The sequence below is a fragment of the Mastomys coucha genome, unplaced genomic scaffold, assembly GCF_008632895.1.
Source record: "Mastomys coucha isolate ucsf_1 unplaced genomic scaffold, UCSF_Mcou_1 pScaffold5, whole genome shotgun sequence".
NCBI lineage: Eukaryota > Metazoa > Chordata > Mammalia > Rodentia > Muridae > Mastomys > Mastomys coucha.
This window is the reverse complement of record NW_022196911.1, coordinates 74694587-74705154: the sequence shown is the minus strand read 5'-3', so window position 1 is coordinate 74705154 and position 10568 is coordinate 74694587. Positions and strand designations below refer to the sequence as shown.

The 10568-nt window shown below is 47.6% G+C and overlaps 1 protein-coding gene across 3 annotated transcripts in view; it reads left to right on the top strand.

The window, feature by feature from the left end:
• Positions 1 to 4203: 4203 nt before the first annotated feature.
• The window catches only part of Lgals9 (galectin 9), a 23650-nt gene continuing 17285 nt past the window's right edge, over positions 4204 to 10568 (top strand). For all 3 annotated transcript variants that reach the window (XM_031353332.1, XM_031353331.1, XM_031353333.1), the window contains exon 1: positions 4204 to 4300. In XM_031353332.1, coding sequence (XP_031209192.1) covers positions 4262 to 4300 — 39 coding nt within the window. In that variant the 5' untranslated portion in view covers positions 4204 to 4261. The remainder of the gene's footprint in view (positions 4301 to 10568) is intronic.

The window sequence follows — 10568 nt, the reverse complement described above, 5'->3', positions numbered from 1 at the left end:
AGTAATCAAGTGTATACATTGTAACAAGTGATTCGAGCGTGATCAGGACAGCAGGCTAGGAGCACAGCAGCGGAACAGGACATAACCAGGGAATACACCTGACCAATGCCCAACAAGGCAGCAGTGTGGAAAGGGGAAGAAAATACTAGTAGCTTAGACCAGCCTTGAACTCACTGTGCAGCCCAGGCTGGGCTCTGACTTATGATTCTCCTGCTCCCGCTTCCAGAGTGCTAGGGTTATAGACATGAGCCACCATACCTAGCAAATTCTTCCTGAAAAACAGCAGTAGTTTTTTGTGGGGGAAGAGGGGAGAAAGAAAAGAGCAAAAAGCATGTGTAGTGGCTTTCATAGATTAAAAACAAAATAAAAACATAGACGTGGTTTTTAGACTCCCCTATATAAACTAAAACTCTAAAGCTTTTAGAAAAGGATTGTAAATGGGTCGGTCACTCTCTCCCAGGCACAGCCTTCTTAGTATCCCAAGATACCAACCATTCACAGGAAAGACTTCCTCAAAATTGAAAGCTTTAGACTGTGAGTGTAGTTTACCCAGCATATAAGTGAATGCTGGTAGTATCTCCAGCACATAGAAAGTTTAAAAAAAAAAAAAAAAAACCTTTGTATTTTTAGTTTGCTAAAACAGCTAAAAGCAGAGACTGGCCACACTTAGTATCAGCAAGACCAGGTACTAACTGATCCTTACTAAGAACATGTGCTGCTCACCCTCTGGGAAACTGTCTCCGTAGTTTCTTATTCTTAAACCTTCCTTATGACCTGGAAATTTTATTCCTAAGTATTACTCAAAGTAAATAACAGGCTATGTCCAGAGACTGGACTATTGCTTACTTGATAGAGTACTTGCTTAGGGAGCAGGAAGCCCTGATTTTTGATTCCTTAAAATACACACAACCCTCAACACTCATCGGGTGGAGGCAGGAGGATCAGGAGTTCAAAGTTATCCTTAGTTCATTGAGAGTTCAAGGCCAGTCTGGGCTATGTGAGGATCAGGTTTAAAAACAAAACAAGACACTCCCTAGGTCCACACAAAGGTATGTACAAGATATTATGAAATTTGTTGGTCGTGAGGCACAATGATTTTAATCACAAGCTCACTGGCGACAGAGGCAGATGGATCTCTGTGAGTTCAAGGCCAGCCTAGTTTACAGAGAGTTCTAAGACAGCCAGGGCTAAAGAGTGAAACCCTGTCCTTAAAGAAAGAAGAAGGAGGGGCTGGAAATGACTCAGTGGTTAAGAGCACTTGACTGCTCTTCCGAAGATCCTGAGTTCAAATCCCAGAAACCACATGGTGGCTCACAACTATCTGTAATGAGATCTGATGCCCTCTTTTGGTGTGTCTGACTGAAGACAGTTACAGTGTACTTACATATAATAAATAAATAAATCTTTAAAAAACAAGGATGAAGAGGAAGAGGAGAAAGAAAGGAGGGAGGAGGAAGAAAAAGAAGAAAAGAAGAAGAGGAAATTAAGAAGAAATTCACAGCAGCTTTAACATAGCATGTTTATAACATTCCCAAATGGAATGGACCCTGGTGTCTACCAAATGCAAATATCTCCCCTAAATGAATTGTTTTCCTGAACTCAGCTGCGCCCATGTCCTCCAAGGCTCTAGGAGTTTTTCTTTCCTTTTAACTGTGATTTATTGAGGTATTTATTTATTGTGATTTATTGTAATTTATTTATTTATCTATCTAGAAGGAAACATGCAGATGCCAGTTCAATAGAAGAATTTTATGTGATTTAGCAGGAACCACATCCCAGACCAAGATTTGGAGCATTTAACACCATCAGAAGTCTGTGCCTCTCTCAGGCAGCCCCAGTGCCAACCTGTTGCTGGATTGGACGTGCGTGGAATTGCCACAACACAGGCTCTTTCATGTATTCCCCATTCCCATGGAGCCAAGGGCCCTTCAAATGCAGAGACCCTGATGTCTTTCTCACATGACTGTGTAGTACTGCTTCCTTTTTGGAGCTGTGATGCACAGAACTGTCCTGAGGGCCACCTGTGTGTTCCTTTCCCTTGGGAAAATGCTTAGCCATGGGAAGGCTGGGGCCTAGGAGAAGCACACGGCTGCTCTGTCGTAGCTGAAACACCAGTCCTGTGCTGGGTTTTTTACATCCCAGCTCGCAGAGAAGGGGAGTGCCAGTTGCCCCAGATCCCAACTTGTTGGTGGATGCCTAGCGTGACAAAACTGTCATTGGTGTCTGTGATAGCCAGAGGAGTGTGAAGAATTTCCTTTCCACTTTGCTCTAACAGGATAGTCTGCTCTTTCAATCCAGTCAGTTCCTGTTGAGTAAGCCGCCTGTAACTAGGGTGAAGGGAAAAGGAGGCACATGGCCTCTAAGAAAGCATATCTAGGAATTAGTCCTTGTGAATTTTGGTGTGTCTCAGCTGAGTGTAAAATGAAAGCATGTCACAGAAGTGCCTGGCTTCCTCCTTGGTACCAGCTTCCCCTTGGTACCTGGAGAGCCATTCTGTGACACTGTAACAGAATGTTGCAGGCTAACTAACTCATAGAGAATGTATGTTTCTCCCTACCCCGGAGGCTGGGAAGCACTAACCAAGATACGGTCTGATGACCCCAGGGTTGAAGACAGAAGGTAGAAATATAGTCAAGAGAACAAATCCGCAGCTGCATATCTTTTGCTAAGCCATACCAGTCCATGGAAAAGGACCAGTCCCCAGGCTGAATCAGCTCCCACGGTGCCAGATACACTTCCCAACACTGATGCTGTGGGAATAAGTTTGCAGCCCATACTTCTCTGGGAATAAGACACAGCTTCTCACAGCAAGCTTGCTCCTAGTTAGCAGAAGTGCAATGCCAAAGACCTGAATGAGTCCAGGTCAGTCTGTTGTCGTGGCTCCCCACCCCCACCCCAAACCTCTCCTGTAATTCTTTGCTTCGCCGATTATTTATTTCCCTTAACTCATAACCTGAACCACAAGGGCAGGTATTTGGTCTTGTGTTTTGGTTTTAGGCAGGGAAAGACTGGTGAGGTAGCTCCGTAGGTGGAGTGCTTGTCTAGCAGGAAGGAAGCCTTAGATCTGAACCCCAGCACTATCAGGTACAGGTGAGTCATAGTTATAACCCAAGCACTTGGAGGTAGAGGCAGCAGGATCAGAAGTTCAAGGTCATCCTTAGCTACATACTGGGTTCAAAGCCAGCCTGGTCTACATGAAGAAGAAGAGAAAAAGGAGGAAGAAGAGGAAGAGGAGGAGGGGAGGAGGAGGAGAGGAGGAGGAGGAGAAGGAGGAAAGGGGGAGGAGGAAGAGGAGGAGGAGGAGGAAAGGGGGAGGGAGGAGGAGGAGGAAAAGGAGGAGGGGGAGGAGGAGGAGAAGGAGGACGAGGACGAGGACAAGGAGGAGAGGAGGAAAGGGGAAGGGAGGAAAGAAGGAGGAGGTATGTATGTTGTAGACAAGGCATGCTGGGAATTCATAATGTGTCATCCCGCCTGGCTTGAAAACTATTTCAAATATTTCCTTGGGTCTCCTTCCTTGTCACTTGTGATATTCTACTGTGCCCAAAGTACGTTTCCTCTTCTTACCCCAAAACAGAAGATAAGAGGGGAGAGACAAGGAGAGAACGGACAAATTCACAGGCAGATGGAATCAAGTTCCCACCCCCCCTCCCCCCCCACCCCCCGCATAGTCCACATTAACAACCTCAGTGGTGGTGTATCTCTTGCAAAATAGCTCTCCATGTTTAAGCTTTTACACAAGGGAGAAATACTTCTTGGAAAGCCTGCATCATCACAGAGATGCTAGAGTGCCCGTAAGGAGCTATGTAACCTTGCCCATGCTACCCCTTGGACTTTCTGAGCATCGTTTCCCAGGACTGAAGAGGGTCTTTCCTAAGGATGCCCACACAGAGGGCAAGTGAAGCCTCAGCTCTGCTGGATGGGGTGACCAAACAGTCTTAGAAGCACAACCACTTCGGGCCGAGGCTGTCGAGGAACTCCTGCTGGCCGTGTGACTGGTTTTCTGGGCAGAGCACAGGAAGGGGAAGGCAAGGCAGAGCAGGGGAGCACCCAGTGTCCTCCCGCTGAGTCCCACCTTCAATCCTCCACCCTGACATCACCTTCATTTTTCTCTAGACACTTCCTTCAGCCGCTGATTCCTGGCTCCTCCCCGTTGAGTAAGTGCCAAGTAGCTGTGGTTTCTGTTTCCTGCTAAGCCCCGCCCTGTGCAGAGTTCTGTCCATCGAGTGAGGAAGAGAGCATTGGTTCCCCTGAGATAGAAGAGATGGCTTTCTTCAGCTCCCAGCCTCCGTACATGAACCCAGTGAGTTGTGGGGTGCAGTTGTGGGGGTGATTCAGAAAAAGCTAACTACCACATCCAGGGGAAGTTGCTCTGGGTCTTTGAGGGAAACAACAGAGTGGCACAGTTAGCAGTGGAGTGTTCTGCAGACAGCACATAAGGGACAGACATGCTGGGTGATCCTGATGCAGCTCTCGTCTCGTGCTAGGCTTCTTGTGCCTCTGGGGATCCAAGGGTTCCACTCACCATGATTTATGCAGTGGATTAATGATGTGCTCCTGTTCCATGCTACCTGGTAGCATCTAGAAAGGAGATGGTTTATATGGTGATGTCGGTGGACTTGTCGGGGGAGGTGGTAGGTATCAGACATCCACGTGACACTTAAAGTGTCTGCTTTAGAGAGGACCTCTGTTCAGCCATTTACAAACTAAGTGATGTCACACACAGTACTTTCTCCTCTCTGGGCCTCAGTTACTGCATCTGTAAAATGGGAATCATATCTGAGCCTGTCTCCTGAGGTTAAGGTAAAGAGAAAGCAGATAGTGCATGTGGGGTTTAAGCAGCACCTGGAACATGGTGGTGTCTTAGGAGTAGGCAGGAGGACAGCAGGGAACCCCTCCCAAAAAGCTGTCTGTCCTCTAAGGGCCACATCACAATTTACCCAAGAACACCTCCCGAGTGTGTGCAGATAGGCAAGGAGGTAGGGACTGTCCTTTAGTGCAGTGTGCAAAAGGTTGCCTTGGGCTCCCACCCCTGCCCCCCACCATACCCCCTACCCCCGTCTATAGGTGGTTTTGTTTATACACTAGGTAGCTTAGTAGCCACACTGTGTGTGGAGAGACTGAGGCCTTGAGAGGTTGAGGCCTTACCACATGTCCTCAGATGGTAGGTGACAGTGAAAGTGCTTTTCCCAGGAGAGGGATTGCTCATGGGATGATGGCGGTGAAGAGGGCAGAAGTGAGTGCTCCCAGGAACCTTCTGTAGAGTTCACAGTGTGTGCAGGTGGGAGACGACGGGGTGCTGTAGGTGAGCTGGCTGCCAGAGCCCAGCGTCAGAGCCTACTCTAGCATGGCTCTGGACTTTGCTTGGGGCTACCTGAAGTTGTGCGTGTCCCCAGCCACATTGTTGAGGCTTCTGACTTGGGACCTGCACAGAAGGTAGATGGGAAAGCTGGAAGGAGCTGTCCAGCCCCTCTGTGGGGCCTTCAAGGGCAGAATGTGTTACAGGGGCAGGATACACCCACTCTGGTTTCCCACCAGGCAGGGCTAACAACTTGGATTTAGAAAGTAGACTTTTCAGCACTTGGGAGGCTGGCAAGAGGGTCTCCTTGCACTTTAAGGCCTGCCTGTTTTGCGTCGTGAGTTCAAGGTTAGTCTGGGCTATGTGATAATACCCTATCTTTAAAACAATCAGACAAAAAGAAAAAGTGAAGGGAGAAGCAATATTTTCAAATATGAAGAGAAATCCTCCCATGGGGAGGGAAGAGGGGAGCAAGTCCTGCTGGGAGACATGGAGGCCATGTGCCATCCATAGTCGCCATAGCACTGGGAGCACAGTTCCTTCTATCTGGCTGGTCTCACTCAGTGACCCACTGACTTCTGCAGCTGTGGGCCACATGTCCAAGTGAAACGCTGATAGTGTGCAAAAGTCATGCGACTCCTGTCCTGCTTAGTAACAGCGTTGTCATGGCCTGAAGGACGTGTCAGGGCCAGGCTTGGTTGCTGACTCCCACGGGGGTCCAGAAGAATAGGGAGCTGGTCAGCATGACCCTCTTGTGTGACCCCGGGGAGCCAGGGGCCAAGGAGGGCATTTATGTGCTTCCTTTTGAAAGGGAGCCTATGTCACCTATGGCTGAGAACATCCGTTCTAGTGTTCAAACCCTAGGCTTGTCGTTAACCAGCTGTGTAGCTTCGGGCAGGTTACTTAATTTTCTGCACTTCCGTTTCCTCATCCACAAAGACAGTAAAGCCAAGGCTGTTAGGGACTGTCAGGGTCTTTGAAGTTCTGGGATGGCTGGGCCTTCTGGCTTGAAAGTATGCCAGACACTGCTGTGTCTGTGTCCCAGTAGACACTGAGCTGATCTAGACACTGAGCTGATCACACTCTGGCTGTCGGCTCTGCCTTCTACACGTCCCAACAGGCAAGGGAAGCAAAAGACTTTAGCCTCCGGATAGAAGATGAATCTGGCCAGGGAGAAGGGTGCATTCTTCTTAGGGTGAATAGTTGCACAATCTAGGGTCTCCTGAAACAAGGACTTCCCGTTGACATCTTGCCTCATCGTCCCAGGAATTCTTCAGATTGCCATCTCTGCCCCATTAGTCCCAGGAGGGACTAGGGCATACATAGATGACTGAATTGTCCAGAGTTCAGACTAGCAAAAGAAGGTCCAAACTAGCTGAGGCCTATGGGATCATAGATCCTGAGGGGGGAAAAAAACTGCCAACAATTCCCAGAAGCAGGAGGGATCAGATGCAGGCCCCATTATTCTCTCCTGGGTTGCCTCACTGACCCACTGAAGATCTGAGTTCTGCGGGGTCCCCATGATTAACTCAACACCTTGTTTTGTCACCGATCAGGGCGAGCAGAAGTCTGAGCCTCAAAGTTCAAATTCTAGGGTTGTGATTTAGCATTATTGACTCAGCATGGTGCATTGCCCTTGGTTTCAATCCCCGGCAGCAAATGCTACCCCAACCCCAGCAGCAGCAGCAGCAGCAGCAGCAGCGGCAGCCCATGCTTCTTCTAAAAGAAATGTATTTGTTTTTGTTTGTTTGCATGTTTGTTGTGCGTGTATGTGACAGAGGTCAGAGAACAACTTTGGGAGGTGGACTTTTCCATCCACCATTTGGGTCCTGGGGATCTAACTTGCATTATCCAGCTTGGTTACAAGTGGGTTTATCTACTGATTCATCTCACCAGAACGGCTCTCTCTTCTTTTCTTCCGTCTATTTCAGAGCCCTACCCCTTAGCCCCCTTCTTATAAGGATACTGGTGATTTTGTAAGGCTGGACTGGGTAATTTAGCAATCTCCCCAAGTCCAGGGACTTCAGCACAGTGCCTTTCATCACTTAAAGCAACACATTCCCAGGTTCTGGGCCTTTGCGGGTGGTGGGGTGGGGTGGGGGGTGTGGGAAGGGCGAGGCATGCCACACAGACCTTCCCGAAGTCTCTCAGCCCCGGAGAGTTTCTCCAGAGATAGTTTATCTATGAATTAGTAACCAAGTACAAATAGCTCCTCCCACTTCCTATACAAATGACCTCATTTGGGCCCACTAGGTGAGGGCTCTTGCCACTGAGCTTGGTGACCTGGAGTCCGTAGTGTGGGAGGAGAGAACTGACTCTTCCACATTGTCCTCTGAGCTCCTCAACCACACAAAAATGAATAAATAGCCATAAGTGCTGCCTCTCCAGCGTTCCACCTCCATCTTTTCTACACTGAAGCTGTCACATGCAAATAGCATTATTTATTGCTATTTATTGCATGTGTATAGACATACAAGGAAGTGTGCTTGTCTAACAAGTTTGAGACCCTGGGTTTAATCCCTAGTATCACAGTAACAAAGCAAAACAACAACAACAACAAAACAACAATAAAACAATTGCTTCCAGGATTAGATATTGACTTTCCCCTTTTAGTAGACTTTTAGGTCCTTTCCCATCTTTTTGCTATTCTTGTGTTTTGCTTGTAAGATTCGCTCATGCTAAAAAAAATCTGTCTCCGATTTTAGGGACACCATTTAAGATACTAAAATCTAAACGGGGATGGCGGGACACATTGGCTCTCTCCGACACATAGGAGCTTGAGGTGGAGGTCCAAGGGTCGTCTTCGGCTATAGTCTGCCTGGGCTATGTGATATTGTCTCAAACAAACCAAGACGTGAAGTCTCATGAAGTTTTTTTTTGGGGGGGAGGGAGTTGATACTTCAGAGATAGATCTGTACTGCCCTGCCTTATGACTTATGTCTGTTTTTCGTCTGCCTCTGACTTTCCTCCACACTTTCTGTACACATATATGACCCCACAGCTGTCGTGTATGCTTCCTGGTTGGCACAGCTTGTGGTCTTCAAGGAGTGCGGGCGGGTGGGTTCAGGACCAAGTCTTCGGCTGCCAGCAGAAGTTCTAAGGATAATTTCAGGAGAGGAGAGGAATTTTCTTTATTTTTAAAAAGGTTGATTTTGATTTTTGTTTGTGTATATATCGCTGTGAGTGTATGCCATGTGTGTATAGTGCCCGAGGAGGCCAGAAGAGAGAGCACTGGATCCTTGTGCTGGGGTTTCTAGTAGTCAACTGCCTGGCCGGAATCCTGGGATCAACACTTGAGTCCTCTGGAAGAGCAGGCTGTGCTCTTACTTCTGCCCTGGAGGAGTTTCCAATACCCTTCAGATCGATCATCTCATGTCAGGCTAGGGACACAGGAAGTGTTTTGTCTAGAAACTTTGAGACCCTGGGTTTAATCCCTAGCTAGCATCAGAGAAACAAAATAACAGCAACATGCTTCCCACAGGCCAACCCACAATTCCCTTGGGCTGACTGGTCTCCCACATTCCGCAGTTGGGCAAGCTGTGGTGTGTTTCAGGTTACCGGAACACTCAGCGGCAGAGCCAACACGGGATGTGAGAAGGCACTTCCCTGAAATGGTCAGAGTGGGGTCAGTTCAAATGGGTCTGGATCATCTGGAGAGCCATTACGGGCTTCCATACGTTCTGGACAGCCAAACAACCCAAGGGTAAAGGCCAGAAGGCAGTGACAGTTACATAAGGAGGGAGAGCCTGGAGGGAGTGTTGGTTAGCAATAGACAGGATGGAATTCCTGAATAATGCCAGCCATTAACAACTGGAGAAGCTGAAAGGAACATGGTGGAGATCCAACAGCAGAATGAGGACCAGCAAGCCACAGGCAAAGGAAGTTCTTTAAATCTATTATAGACTTTAGAGTGGAAGGTGAGACAGTCTTTGGGTTTAGAAGGAGTCTACGTTTAGAATGAAGAAGTATCTGAGCTTATTGCTGAGGGAGTCTCTTTGCTTAAGACGAAGGATCAGTAAATGTGCTCGATAGCCATAAGGCCATGTTTAGGAAGCTAATCCTGTGGTCTCTCTGCCTTTAGAACTGACACATGCTAGCAGGTTTGTATCGTAGGGAAGGTCCTAGATAGGATGTAGGGCCTGGCTGATCCCATGACTGGTCTAGCATTTACCTTCTAATAGCCAGTGGGTTGAATTTGGTGGGTGGGTGTTTTCTGTTAGGCTGTGGGGTGACAACTTAATTGGAGCTTTCCTTAAGCATCTTAAATGGCCAGTCATCCCAGGACCTAACTTGCTTGCTCTCTTCTACCTCTGCCTACTTTCCTTTCCAAGCTCAGGTTATTCCAAAACAATGCCTGGCACATTACACTGAAAGTATTCTCTCATGTATCTCTTCAATACAGTATGTGTTCTTAACATTAAATAAATTTGAATCCAGGTCTTCCTGCATCCACTTTCCAAGGCTGAGATCACAGGTATGTAGAACCACACCTGACAGGAGTTCTTATACATTTTTAAGGAGCTCTGAGCACCCTAGAATTAGAACATAAATTCATCCTCCTGGCTCAGATCTGTGCTCTTGTGAAGGTTTGGCAGCTCCCAAAGTACTTGGCAACTTATTCAATAAGATCCCTTGGCTCACAGGGATTTGCAAAGGAAGTCACACAGCTTTATCTGAAGCAACGCTGCAGGTTAGTGTGGGAGATGCTCAAAACTGACAGTGGGCCACGTATGCCCAAATACTCCAAGGGCTCAGTTGTGGCTCAAGGCTTCCTTTTTCGGAGTTCAAGAGAAAGAAGAAGGAGCTAGTTACTAAGGAACCTGATTTAAGCAGTTCTCTGTTTTGATAGTTTGGTTTATATATTCATTGTCCTACTGTGTGCACCCCTTCCCTCAGGCCGAGTCTTCCTTTTGATACTTTGCCCCACTGCGGTACACACCCCAAACCAGTCCAGGCTAGATTAAACCCTTCTCTCCTTCCTACCTGAACACTTCGGAGGATATATTTGAATAGGAGCTGTCTGGATTTGATTGTTACCTGGGGGGCAGGGAAATTTACATTCTTGCTCAGATGTGGGAGTGGTGTAGCCTGGTGCAAGTGTGAGCTCCTGGGGCGTCTGAGGTTCTAGCTTCGTTGTTTGTATATGTGCATATACAAACGTGCATAGTAAGTGCAGGTGAAGGAAGGAGGTCACCTAGTGAATTGTTAAAAGGGTTGGAGTGTGTATAATCCCAAACCAAATAGGGTCCCAGGATACCAAACTGTCTCTTGT